Below are 14929 nucleotides of genomic sequence, written 5' to 3'. Positions count from 1 at the left end.
AGGAAATAACGAGTATTGTCTTAATGAGCTCTAAAGCACTGGTCACAACAAATAACGGTGTAATTTCTGGCTCCGATGCTACTCCAGTTCTCAACCACCGTGGGCATTCTGGGAAGTCCAGGAAAGGGATCATATTGCTGAGCCATTTCCCAATGCCATCATCAGCCCAATATTTTGCTGTAACCAAGAAACCAAAAACACGGCTCAGCTGTAGAGCTAGAAAAAGTCATAGACTCCAACACTTTGAGGATTTTACAGATAAGGAAATGAGGATCCAATAAATCCATGATACATATCAAATCCCATAGGCATTTAGCGGTAGAGCCAAATCTCCAGTCCAGGACTTAGGATCAAAAGTCTGCTCCAGTGCAGGATATCTATCCATAAAGAAATACGTAAAGGTACATCAAGAAATTTGTAGTGTTAACTTTACCTGTGGGATGAGATGCAAAGGCCAACAGAACCATGCTAAAAAAAACAAACATACAAACAACAAAGTGTTATATATAAATTCAGTAAATGAATGAAATCTTTAACCTATTTTATGAGGCAGCAAAGTTTTCCTCAAAGCAAATTCTCCAAGGCAACAAATTTTTATTAACCGTATATTACATTCTATAGCTTAGCACAGTGATTAGTCCATAGTATGAGCTTATTAACTGCTTTTTAACTTGCCTTGATATATCATCACTTTGCCTAAACATGCTTTATCTTCCTTCCCATTTACTGAAAGAGATGAAAAAAATTAAACAATCTTGTTTTGATGTACAAATTCAATTACCACTGGCCCTACATCTTGAGTTCTACTCTCTATTCCTAAGTTTCCTGGCTGGGTTCAGTGCTTTTTTTTCTCAGTTCCTCTTAATAAAATACCCAAATAACCCATCACCAATACATGCTGTAACCAAGAGACCAACATCACAATGACAATTACTGCTGAACTATAGAACTGGAAAAAGCAAGGTAGTCCAATCCAGTTGTTAAAAATCTAAACATAGGCAGTCTCCAATTTACTGGTTAGTCATGTTTCAATTTTTTTTTAAATTATGAACTTGATCAACATCAATAAGCATGAACAAGTCCAAGTACAAAGAAAATTTTTAAAATGAACGCATGATGCCATAAATCTTTTTCATTCTGGACAACTTGGTTTTTATATTATTTTTCTGAAAGTTTCTATTAAAGTTCCTTAGTTAAAACTTGGAATACACTATTTCAGAGAAACAATTTTACATGGAGTAGTTAAGTAACCAAATCTGTCCACATATTATAATTAACTGCATTTTTAATCATCCTAGCCTGAGTTCTAGGTCCTGGCTTCAGAAGACCAATAGGTGGAGGAAATTCTCATCATTATAAGTAGTTATTTGGCTTATAGAATTGTGTTCCTTCATATGTAAAAATGTTTAGTCAGAAAGGTAAATTATGAGCATAGATTACTTTAGAAAATGAAGCAGCCATTATCCATCATGACTCAAAGGAACTGAAACACTGGATAAGTAAAACATGGACAGCATGTTCTCAGCACCTACCACAATAATATGGATTGAACTGAACCAAAGGTATGAAAAGTCCCAAGTAAAAATTTCTCTCCTTGGAGGTGGGGGCAGGGAAAGAGAGGATCAGATCTGGCTAAGGTATCCCGGTAGAGGCAGAGGCGACATGAAAGTACTATTTCTACCAAACTAGATGAAGAAAAGGCAAAATTAAAGGGGAGAGACAGAGGGATACACAACATCATACCAGCCCAACTTTGCCTTACAGCTTTTGAGACAGAGAAGATAAGGTCAATGGGGATATTTATAATGCTATTATTCTCATTGTAGGATAGTTGGAGAAAAAAAGGCAAGAAAGGTGAAAAAAAATAAACTTTAAGGAGTAAGTAGCCTTAGAAACTAGGATTATTGAGCCAGAAGCCCAAAGTCAGGAGAAAGAGTTTGATGAGAGAGCTAGTTCTCTAGCCACCACTGGAATTTTACGAGAACTAAATTTATGGTTATTCTAGTCATTGCTGGTATGTACATTCTTGGCAGAAATCTCTCTGAAGTCTATAATTTGAAATTATACACAACAGCTATAGCCATGGAATGATAGGATTAAATAATGTGTTAATTTGGAAAAAAAGAACACACCAGAATATGGAACCCATTTCTTCTCTGCAAAGTAAACAATAAACTTATGCTAATACCCAATAAATCTTCCTTAAGATATATCCAAGTTTTTTTGTCATACCCAGAAGAAAATTCCTATGTTTCCTTTGGGGCTTTAAAACACCACCATTTCAAAGAAACTCATCTATAAAATAAAGGATTTGGGCTGGACAGTCATTAAATTCTAAAATTCTCTGATTCTGAGTCCCTGGAAAATTATTCTCCCATTTAAAACAGTTATAGACTGAGTAAGGCCAGAATATCCTGGAAAAACCCAGACTAAGTATTAGTCTTTAAATAACCAGAACACTAAAATTTCCCATGCTCATTATTAACTGCCAATTAATTAAAAGTTCCTAAAACCAAGGTCAGCTTTTTTTTTTTAATTTTGTTTTATTTTGGTTTAGGTACGAGACAGACCTATGATTTCACTGATTTGGGAAACTCCTAAGAATAAAAATCCTTCCATTAATATAAATGTATACCTTATAGTCTAAGAGAATTGCCTAAAACATTAAGACTTATCCTTAGTCATATAGATAATATGAATCAAAGTCAGGTCTTCCTGGCTCCAAGGCCAGACCATCGGCCACTACTCTATGCTGCTTCCCCATATTATTTCTACCATATAACATAACTGTGAATCCAGGGGGGGGGGGGGAGGAGAGAGGCCAAAACAACTCCCTTCTCATAGTTATATATTAATTTCTTCCTGTATGCACGCTCTACTCTTCTTTCTTCCCTTCACTCTATCTTCTCTACATCTTTTTCATGACCCTAATAACTGATCAACACTCACTTTAGCAGCTAGCTCAGAATCATTAAACAGAAAGATTTAAGGAATAAATATTCCCTCAAAAAGGGAGGGGGGGGGGGCATCACTGGACTAAAATTTCAGAAACTTCTCACCACTTGTCTCTCGCTAAAAAAAAATTGGGAATTCAAACCAACTTCTCTGCCTTGGCAAGAATTGCCTTGAGTTGGCAAGGCAGAAGCACAGATGACCCATAAATCCAAGCATAATGGAAAACTCTGGATGCTCATTCCTTCTGTGCTTTCAATGCCAGCAAGAAGCCAAGCAGTACCCCTAGTATTGATTCATACATTTTCATCACTTGTGCCGAAAGAAAAGACTTGGCAATAGGATTTTGGCTTGAGCTGGCTGACCCCTTAGTCTTAGCCAGGAAGCTGCAAGGATCAGGCTCACAGGCAATAAATATATACATGATAAAATAAAGGGATGGGTAGGAAGTGGGAAGAGAGCACAGGGAAATTAGCTGTGGGTCAAAAAAAGGCTTTAAATCTTCACTTTTCCACATCCCTCATTCCTTTGATGTTTGATTTGGCTAGAAGTTTTGCCTGAAATGGTACAATGTCATGGAAGCATTTTAAAAACAAAATTATTAAAAATCCTGAGTTTTTATAAAAGTCCCATGAAAAGGCTTTCACTACAACATCTGATCAAGGTGGACCATATGCAAGTCTTCTATTTGGTACAGTGGAAGCTCTTATCCATGCTTGTAACAAGGCCTGATGTTTAAAATGCATTTTTCAATATAAATATTTAATTGAATATTAAGTTTACCACAAAATGAGAAAAACAGTTCTCTTTGGATGCAGAAAGCAAGGCTGCTCACTCCAGAAATAATGAGTGATCAAATGGGCAAAAGGTTCATCTCCAACTTGACTCTGTTATTACCTCAGTGTGACTGTAAACCTTTCTGGATTTCCCCAAACCAAGTTAACTTGGCTTCTTATGCTGGCACCCACAGTGGACAGTGGGAGACATGATCTTCTATCTACAAAAAAGCCATACATGTTAATCTATTCTACTATATAATTTTAATTTCTGTCCTGCTCCTAATTGATTAATTTCTTTGAACTAATCTTGTGAAAAAGAACAGTGACTCAAAGAGTATTCTGTTCAAAATGTGACTGGAAAATGTTTTTGAAACCAATGAATTGAAGAAAAAGAAAACAGGACTGAATGTGGATCACAACATAGTATTTTCATCTTTTTGTTGTTATTTGCTTGCTTTTTGTTTTCTTTCTCATTTTCTTTCCTTTTTGATTGGATTTTTCTTGCACAGCATAATAAATGTGGAAATATGTATAGAAGAATTGCATATGTTTAACATATTTTGGATTACTTACTGTCTAGGAGAGGGGATGGGGGAAAAGGAGAAAAATTTGGAACAAAAGGTTTTGCAAGGGTGAATGCTGAAAATTATGCATATATTTTGAAAATAAAAAGCTAATCTGGCCTCAGCCATTTAACACTTCCTAGCTGTGTGACCCTGGGCAAGTCACAACCCCAATTGCCTCAGCCAAAAAAAAAAAAAAAAAAAAAAAAAGGAAATAAAAAGCTAAAAAAATAAAAAGAAAATATTACAAAAAGATAATGGAGTTAGTAATTTTACCTGAATATGTAGTTTAGATATTGCTGGTCAATATCACTAGACATTGGAAGAGAAGAAAAAAGGAAAACATAATGGTCAATATGTTTGCCAATATAAAATAGTCATACTTCTCCACTAAGGCATTATTTAACAGCACATTGTTATAAATGAGCAACAAGAGTAATAAGAGGACTTTCAATGCAAACTAGCACCTGGATTTTTTATATCAGTATAGTAAATTCCCAGTGAAGAAGTTCTATGCTCATCAATGCAGATTACCATATGCTCTCTGAGCACTGAGAGACTGAATAACTTAATTGATATCACCAAACCAATATGTTTCAGAAGTGGGTGACAAGATAAAGAACATCCTAACTCTGAGACTGACTCTCTATTATGTAACACTTTCTTTCACCTGGATTTTCAACTATTTTTTGTTTGTTTCAATCAAATCAGATATACTTTCACATGAAGAAGGGGGAAAGGACAGAGGGTGCCATGGATATTATATAAAAGAGATACTGTTTTGTGTGTATATGTAGTCTCCCGGGAATAAGACCCAGAGAGTGTGCAAACCTAGTGGGAACACCAACAGTTGAGATATAGACGTTATCTTGTACTGGGAGAGGTTAATTTAAAAGAAAATCTGGAAGGAGCATGTTTCTTTAGATTAATCTAGGAATAATCATCCAAGGCACCTCTCAACAAAACTCGATTCTCTCATCTAACTAAACTGACAAAAAAGTGACTAGTTAGAATAACCCCACAACATATACTAAAGGTTTCATTAGATCCAGCGAATATAGCTGATGGAGGTTTCTTTTTTAGTTGTGGCCGAATTCAAAATAAAAAACATGGAGAGTAATTACAGCCTCTATAAACTAGAGGTTAAGTTCATCTGACAGCTGGAAATTATAATGGATATGTGATAGGACTATAGGTTTTCAGACAGCAAGGAGAAAAAGGAGAATAACCTTTGGTATCTAAATCTGTCACTCTCCCACAATTCTATGCAGCGGAGCTTTGAGTCCTCAGGTTTATAGGTTTGTAGTTATTGGAATGAACTTTTTCAGTAAATCATTCTTTTTCTTTACCCTCCCCCCAAAAAATATAAAAAACAAAAAAATTCCAAAATTTACCTTAACACACTGGATTTTTGGGTCTTGTGAAATATTTTGTAAGACCCTGTAAATAAAATAAAACACGCCACTACTACATGTTCATTCTGGTAAATAAACTAAGCTCATCGTCATGGAATAGGCAAAAGGTTTGGAAGGACTTTCAAGGTCAGAATGAGATCCAAAAGGGACTGTATGTACTATGGCCAGACAGATGGGTACCTATCCTGTTTCTCAAGGTCTTCAAGAGATGTCACAATCTATGCTACCTCATTCCAGCTTATAAACTAACTCACAGAGAATACTAAACAGGGAAGGTTAGTCATTCACTAATACAATGGCCAACAAAAGCTGAACTTCCCTTACATGTTTGCCATGGTAAACAGAAACATACAGCACCATTCAGATTCTGGACAGAGGACAGCTAAATCAGAGGAGCATGTTTTCTCACAATACAATGTGTCTCAAAACATGACATAAGCAAAAAAAAATTAAATGAAACCTTTCTGGATTTCCAAACCAAGTTAACTTGGCTTCTTATGCTGGCACCCACAGTGGACAGTGGGAGACATGATCTTCTATCTACAAAAAAGCCATACATGTTAATCTATTCTACTATATAATTTTAATTTCTGTCCTGCTCCTAATTGATTAATTTCTTTGAACTAATCTAGTGAAAAAGAACAGTGACTCAAAGAGTATTCTGTTCAAAATGTGACTGGAAAATGTTTTTGAAACCAATGAATTGAAGAAAAAGAAAACAGGACTGAATGTGGATCACAACATAGTATTTTCATCTTTTTGTTGTTATTTGCTTGCTTTTTGTTTTCTTTCTCATTTTCTTTCCTTTTTGATTGGATTTTTCTTGCACAGCATAATAAATGTGGAAATATGTATAGAAGAATTGCATATGTTTAACATATTTTGGATTACTTACTGTCTAGGAGAGGGGATGGGGGAAAAGGAGAAAAATTTGGAACAAAAGGTTTTGCAAGGGTGAATGCTGAAAATTATGCATATATTTTGAAAATAAAAAGCTAATCTGGCCTCAGCCATTTAACACTTCTTAGCTGTGTGACCCTGGGCAAGTCACTTAACCCCAATTGCCTCAGCCAAAAAAAAAAAAAAAAAAAAAGGAAATAAAAAGCTAAAAAAATAAAAAGAAAATATTACAAAAAGATAATAGAGTTAGTAATTTTACCTGAATATGTAGTTTAGATATTGCTGGTCAATATCACTAGACATTGGAAGGGAAGAAAAAAGGAAAACATAATGGTCAATATGTTTGCCAATATAAAATAGCCATACTTCTCCACTAAGGCATTATTTAACAGCACATTGTTATAAATGAGCAATAAGAGTAATAAGAGGACTTTCAATGCAAACTAGCACCTGGATTTTTTATATCAGTATAGTAAATTCCCAGTGAAGAAGTTCTATGCTCATCAATGCAGATTACCATATGCTCTCTGAGCACTGAGAGACTGAATAACTTAATTGATATCACCAAACCAATATGTTTCAGAAGTGGGTGACAAGATAAAGAACATCCTAACTCTGAGACTGACTCTCTATTATGTAACACTTTCTTTCACCTGGATTTTCAACTATTTTTTGTTTGTTTCAATCAAATCAGATATACTTTCACATGAAGAAGGGGGAAAGGACAGAGGGTGCCATGGATATTATATAAAAGAGATACTGTTTTGTGTGTATATGTAGTCTCCCGGGAATAAGACCCAGAGAGTGTGCAAACCTAGTGGGAACACCAACAGTTGAGATATAGACGTTATCTTGTACTGGGAGAGGTTAATTTAAAAGAAAATCTGGAAGGAGCATGTTTCTTTAGATTAACCCAGGAATAATCATCCAAGGCACCTCTCAACAAAACTCGATTCTCTCATCTAACTAAACTGACAAAAAAGTGACTAGTTAGAATAACCCCACCACATATACTAAAGGTTTCATTAGATCCAGCGAATATAGCTGATGGAGGTTTCTTTTTTAGTTGTGGCTGAATTCAAAATAAAAAACATGGAGAGTAATTACAGCCTCTATAAACTAGAGGTTAAGTTCATCTGACAGCTGAAAATTATAATGGATATGTGATAGGACTATAGGTGTTCAGACAGCAAGGAGAAAAAGGAGAATAACCTTTGGTATCTAAATCTGTCACTCTCCCACAATTCTATGCAGCGGAGCTTTGAGTCCTCAGGTTTATAGGTTTGTAGTTATTGGAATGAACTTTTTCAGTAAATCATTCTTTTTCTTTACCCTCCCCCCAAAAAATATAAAAAACAAAAAAATTCCAAAATTTACCTTAACACACTGGATTTTTGGGCCTTGTGAAATATTTTGTAAGACCCTGTAAATAAAATAAAACATGCCACTACTACATGTTCATTCTGGTAAATAAACTAAGCTCATCGTCATGGAATAGGCAAAAGGTTTGGAAGGACTTTCAAGGTCAGAATGAGATCCAAAAGGGACTGTATGTACTATGGCCAGACAGATGGGTACCTATCCTGTTTCTCAAGGTCTTCAAGAGATGTCACAATCTATGCTACCTCATTCCAGCTTATAAACTAACTCACAGAGAATACTAAACAGGGAAGGTTAGTCATTCACTAATACAATGGCCAACAAAAGCTGAACTTCCCTTACATGTTTGCCATGGTAAACAGAAACATACAGCACCATTCAGATTCTGGACAGAGGACAGCTAAATCAGAGGAGCATGTTTTCTCACAATACAATGTGTCTCAAAACATGACATAAGCAAAAAAAAATTAAATGAGACCTTTATTTAACCCACTCTGGAATTTTCTGGTATGATAATTGAAAGAAAATGACCTTGACATAAACCTCTGTGCATATTCCCAGGATTTTAAGGAAAGACTTGCCAACATTCCATAAGTTGGTCTGGGGAAGTAAATCTTAAGTCACAATATCTTAATTAAAGTTTTCCATGAATGACAGGAAGAGGCAGTCGAGACTGATATAATTGAGGGAAAATTCCAAAGAAGCCAAAGCAATTCAGAAAACCACCAGTGAATTTTGACCCAATATTTTGGTGTCTGGAGTCCGATCCAATACAACTCTACTTCAATATCTGGAGTCTGATATCCTTCTTTTGTCCACAGCTCCTCTTACAAATAGGTATGTCCTGCTTTCTGATCTGACTCCTTCCTCAAAGATCTTTCTTCCTTCTTTCCTCTTCTATTCCAAATCTTAAATACCTTCCTATTATCAACATTTTCATTATTTTTTCCTGCATGCGTTTTAAACTTACCTACACACAACAAGTGAATGGCAGCCCAGAAATATCCAACCGGATCAAACTGTGACAAATGACAAATAAACAAATTATTTTAAGCAGAAAAAAACATATACCATATATTGAAGCCCTAAGGCAACAAGCACAGTGGTGACTAGAAGTCACTAATTGACATGTGCCAGAAGTAAGGGCGGCCAGAACAGATAAATCCTTAGAGACCCTCTCCACTTTCTGTAGGGTGGTCCCTAAGGGAAATCTTTCGGTCACTATATTTTAAAACATACTTCAAAGTTAAACATTTCAGTTGTCACTCTCTAACCCTAGCTGAAGAGAAGGGGGAATGGAATAGGTACCTAATAGGTGCTAAGTAGGCACTGTATTAAATGCAGTTGGATGGCTCCCATGAGTCACTCTTGGGGCCATATACCCAGGAAATTTTTTTTAAAATGTTCTTTTATATAATCTCTATAGTTCCCCCCTGCCTAAGTTTCTCCTTCTTTACATGAAAACTTATCTTATTTGAATGCATTATGTTCTCATTTGATTCTCATAATTATCTTTGAAGTATGTGCTGCTATTATTTCTGTTTTATAGTTATAGAAACTAAGGCCAACAGACACCAAGTAGTTGGGGTCAAAAAGCTAGTAAATAAATGTCTGGGGCTGATTTTGAACTCTGGTCTTCCTGATTCCAGGTCCCATCACTCTAATCACTAAGTCACATAGATGCCTTTCAAAGTAGCTGGTTGAAAGGCTATCATAACTTCTCCATGAATCACAGAAGAATGTGTGCTGCACAGGACTTCTTCAGCCGTTTTCTATTTCAAGGATGTCAAATTCTAATAGAAATGGAGGATCTGCTAAACAAGACATCAGGATACCAGCAGCTACAGATTGACTTAGAAAACTACATATTATCATTTTCTATATTGTATTATATTTATTTTATTAAACATTTCCCAATTACATTTTAATCTGATTCACCTGGCCACATATTTGCTACCTCTGATCTAGTCCATCTTATACAGAGTGTCCCCTCTGTCCTAATGCATTTGGGTTTTTTTTCACTTAATAGTATTTTATTTTTTTCAATTACATATAAAGATCATTTTCAACATTCATTTTAAACTTATTTTATTCTTTTTTTAATAATAGCTATTTATTTTCAAAATACATGCAAAATAGTTTCCAATATTCACCCTTGGAAAACCCTGTATTCCAAAATGTTTCTCCCTCTATTCTTCCCACCCCCTGCCCTAGACAGCAAGCAATCCAATATATGCCAAACATGTATAATATTTCCATACATATTTATACAATTACCTTGCTGCACAAGAAAAATCAGATCAAATAAAAGAAAAAATGAGAAAGAAGATAAAATGCTTTTTCCATTACAAGACTATTGGAAATGGCCTGAATCATTTCATTGTTGAAAAGACCCATGTCCATCAGAGTTGATCATCGCATAATCTTGTTGCTCTTGCTATGTACAATGTTCTTTTGGTTCTACTCATTTCACTTGACATCAGTTCATGCAAGTCCTGGAGAGACTTTCTGAAATCATCCTACTGATCCCAAGATTCATTTTTATAAGATTTTGAGTTCCAAATTTTTCTTTCTCCCTCCTATCCCTTCTTCTTCTTCAAGACAGCAAGCAAGCCAATATGTTATACGTGTACGATAATGTTAAGCATATTTCCATCCTAAAATATTTTCAACCTGGGGGAATCATTAAGATTTTGAGGATAAATAGACTTTTGATGGAAAGAGCCATCCACATTCAGAGAGAACTATGGAGACTTGGTATTTTCACCTTTGTTCTTCTTGTTTGTTTTTTTCTTTTTTTCTCATGTTTTTTTCCCTTTTGAGCTGATTTTTCTTGTGCAATATGAATACAGAAATGTTTGGAAGAATTGCACATGTTTAATCTATATTGTACTGCGTGCTATCTAAAGAAAGGAGAAAGGGTGGATAGAAGGAAAAAATTTTGGAACACAAGCTTTTGCAAAAGTGAATGTTGAGAAGTATCTTTGCATGTATTTGGAAAAAAATAAAATACTTTTAATTTTTAAAAACTTAAAATCTTAGTAGTAAAAAAAATCTCACCTTTTGCAAGGAAAAATAGATTTTGGGGAAATACTCATGTTAATATACTTAAGAAGAGGCCCTACAGCTACTGCTTAAAAAAACTCAAAAAAAGAGGGAACTCATCACTTCCCATTGCAGCCTGTTTTACTTTTGGATAGCTCTAATTATCAAGAAACTTTTTTTCTGACATTAAACCTAGAATAATCCATTTGTAATTTCTATGAATTTTTTCTGGTTTTATCCTTGGAATCCAAAAAGAAATTTTTCTATGTGACAGCTCTTCAAATATCTGAATATATCTGAATATAAGCATCATGCCCACCTCCTTATTTTTCTCTTCTCCAGGATAAATATTCTTCAATTTATCTTTATGTAATATGGGCTCAAAGACTTTTACCATCTTCTTTGTCCTCCAAACTCTTTGCTGTTTTACCAATCTTAATTTAAACTTACTTAAATTAATTTAACAATCTTAAACTCTGACACTCATAACTGAAAACAAAAATCCCCAAGAGGTCTGATCAGGGCAGAGAACAGAGGGATTAGCACTTCTTATTTCTGGATGATTTACCTCTCAAGACCAAGATCACATTAGCTTTTTGTGTTTGCCATATTCCATGCTGACTGACCAGATACTTCACTGAAATTCTCATTTCTTTTTTAGATCAACTTTACCCTCCCCCCAAAAAATATAAAAAACAAAAAAATTCCAAAATTTACCTTAACACACTGGATTTTTGGGCCTTGTGAAATATTTTGTAAGACCCTGTAAATAAAATAAAACATGCCACTACTACATGTTCATTCTGGTAAATAAACTAAGCTCATCGTCATGGAATAGGCAAAAGGTTTGGAAGGACTCTCAAGGTCAGAATGAGATCTAAAAGGGACTGTATGTACTATGGCCAGACAGATGGGTACCTATCCTGTTTCTCAAGGTCTTCAAGAGATGTCACAATCTATGCTACCTCATTCCAGCTTATAAACTAACTCACAGAGAATACTAAACAGGGAAGGTTAGTCATTCACTAATACAATGGCCAACAAAAGCTGAACTTCCCTTACATGTTTGCCATGGTAAACAGAAACATACAGCACCATTCAGATTCTGGACAGAGGACAGCTAAATCAGAGGAGCAAGTTTTCTCACAATACAATGGGTCTCAAAACATGACATAAGCAAAAAAAAATTAAATGAGACCTTTATTTAACCCACTCTGGAATTTTCTGGTATGATAATTGAAAGAAAATGACCTTGACATAAACCTCTGTGCATATTCCCAGGATTTTAAGGAAAGACTTGCCAACATTCCATAAGTTGGTCTGGGGAAGTAAATCTTAAGTCACAATATCTTAATTAAAGTTTTCCATGAATGACAGGAAGAGGCAGTCGAGACTGATATAATTGAGGGAAAATTCCAAAGAAGCCAAAGCAATTCAGAAAACCACCAGTGAATTTTGACCCAATATTTTGGTGTCTGGAGTCCGATCCAATACAACTCTACTTCAATATCTGGAGTCTGATATCCTTCTTTTGTCCACAGCTCCTCTTACAAATAGGTATGTCCTGCTTTCTGATCTGACTCCTTCCTCAAAGATCTTTCTTCCTTCTTTCCTCTTCTATTCCAAATCTTAAATACCTTCCTATTATCAACATTTTCATTATTTTTTCCTGCATGCGTTTTAAACTTACCTACACACAACAAGTGAATGGCAGCCCAGAAATATCCAACCGGATCAAACTGTGACAAATGACAAATAAACAAATTATTTTAAGCAGAAAAAAACATATACCATATATTGAAGCCCCAAGGCAACAAGCACAGTGGTGACTAGAAGTCACTAATTGACATGTGCCAGAAGTAAAGGCGGCCAGAGCAGATAAATCCTTAGAGACCCTCTCCACTTTCTGTAGGGTGGTCCCTAAGGGAAATCTTTCGGTCACTATATTTTAAAACATACTTCAAAGTTAAACATTTCAGTTGTCACTCTCTAACCCTAGCTGAAGAGAAGGGGGAATGGAATAGGTACCTAATAGGTGCTAAGTAGGCACTGTATTAAATGCAGTTGGATGGCTCCCATGAGTCACTCTTGGGGCCATATACCCAGGAAATTTTTTTTAAAATGCTCTTTTATATAATCTCTATAGTTCCCCCCTGCCTAAGTTTCTCCTTCTTTACATGAAAACTTATCTTATTTGAATGCATTATGTTCTCATTTGATTCTCATAATTATCTTTGAAGTATGTGCTGCTATTATTTCTGTTTTATAGTTATAGAAACTAAGGCCAACAGACACCAAGTAGTTGGGGTCAAAAAGCTAGTAAATAAATGTCTGGGGCTGATTTTGAACTCTGGTCTTCCTGATTCCAGGTCCCATCACTCTAATCACTAAGTCACATAGATGCCTTTCAAAGTAGCTGGTTGAAAGGCTATCATAACTTCTCCATGAATCACAGAAGAATGTGTGCTGCACAGGACTTCTTCAGCCGTTTTCTATTTCAAGGGTGTCAAATTCTAATAGAAATGGAGGATCTGCTAAACAAGACATCAGGATACCAGCAGCTACAGATTGACTTAGAAAACTACATATTATCATTTTCTATATTGTATTATATTTATTTTATTAAACATTTCCCAATTACATTTTAATCTGATTCCACCTGGCCACATATTTGCTACCTCTGATCTAGTCCATCTTATACAGAGTGTCCCCTCTGTCCTAATGCATTTGGGTTTTTTTTCACTTAATAGTATTTTATTTTTTTCAATTACATATAAAGATCATTTTCAACATTCATTTTAAACTTATTTTATTCTTTTTTTAATAATAGCTATTTATTTTCAAAATACATGCAAAATAGTTTCCAATATTCACCCTTGGAAAACCCTGTATTCCAAAATGTTTCTCCCTCTATTCTTCCCACCCCCTGCCCTAGACAGCAAGCAATCCAATATATGCCAAACATGTATAATATTTCCATACATATTTATACAATTACCTTGCTGCACAAGAAAAATCAGATCAAATAAAAGAAAAAATGAGAAAGAAGATAAAATGCTTTTTCCATTACAAGACTATTGGAAATGGCCTGAATCATTTCATTGTTGAAAAGACCCATGTCCATCAGAGTTGATCATCGCATAATCTTGTTGCTCTTGCTATGTACAATGTTCTTTTGGTTCTACTCATTTCACTTGACATCAGTTCATGCAAGTCCTGGAGAGACTTTCTGAAATCATCCTACTGATCCCAAGATTCATTTTTATAAGATTTCGAGTTCCAAATTTTTCTTTCTCCCTCCTATCCCTTCTTCTTCTTCAAGACAGCAAGCAAGCCAATATGTTATACGTGTACGATAATGTTAAGCATATTTCCATCCTAAAATATTTTCAACCTGGGGGAATCATTAAGATTTTGAGGATAAATAGACTTTTGATGGAAAGAGCCATCCACATTCAGAGAGAACTATGGAGACTTGGTATTTTCACCTTTGTTCTTCTTGTTTGTTTTTTTTCTTTTTTTCTCATGTTTTTTTTCCCGTTTGAGCTGATTTTTCTTGTGCAATATGAATACAGAAATGTTTGGAAGAATTGCACATGTTTAATCTATATTGTACTGCGTGCTATCTAAAGAAAGGAGAAAGGGTGGATAGAAGGAAAAAATTTTGGAACACAAGCTTTTGCAAAAGTGAATGTTGAGAAGTATCTTTGCATGTATTTGGAAAAAATAAAATACTTTTAATTTTTAAAAACTTAAAATCTTAGTAGTAAAAAAAATCTCACCTTTTGCAAGGAAAAATAGATTTTGGGGAAATACTCATGTTAATATACTTAAGAAGAGGCCCTACAGCTACTGCTTAAAAAACTCAAAAAAAGAGGGAACTCATCACTTCCCA

The 14929-nt window shown here is 35.0% G+C and overlaps 1 protein-coding gene across 6 annotated transcripts in view; it reads right to left on the bottom strand.

Annotated features, from left to right (window-relative positions):
- TMEM241 (transmembrane protein 241) overlaps positions 1 to 14929 on the bottom strand; it is a 172327-nt gene that overhangs the window by 94931 nt on the left and 62467 nt on the right. For 3 of the 6 annotated variants that reach the window (XM_051970345.1, XM_051970342.1, XM_051970347.1), the window contains 4 exons: positions 8960 to 9008; positions 5689 to 5734; positions 4571 to 4606; positions 434 to 468 (listed from right to left, as the gene is read on the bottom strand). In XM_051970345.1, coding sequence (XP_051826305.1) covers positions 434 to 468; positions 4571 to 4606; positions 5689 to 5734; positions 8960 to 9008 — 166 coding nt within the window. Of the gene's footprint in view, positions 1 to 433; positions 469 to 4570; positions 4607 to 5688; positions 5735 to 6868; positions 6905 to 8959; positions 9009 to 11751; positions 11798 to 12724; positions 12774 to 14929 lie in introns of all 6 variants that reach the window. The other 3 variants (XM_051970346.1, XM_051970344.1, XM_051970343.1) reach the window with 2 other exon arrangements.

The sequence above is a fragment of the Antechinus flavipes genome, chromosome 1 (assembly GCF_016432865.1).
Source record: "Antechinus flavipes isolate AdamAnt ecotype Samford, QLD, Australia chromosome 1, AdamAnt_v2, whole genome shotgun sequence".
Classification (NCBI taxonomy): Eukaryota; Metazoa; Chordata; class Mammalia; order Dasyuromorphia; family Dasyuridae; genus Antechinus; species Antechinus flavipes.
Note: the sequence above shows the minus strand (reverse complement) of the source record. Positions and strands in the feature narration are given on the sequence as shown.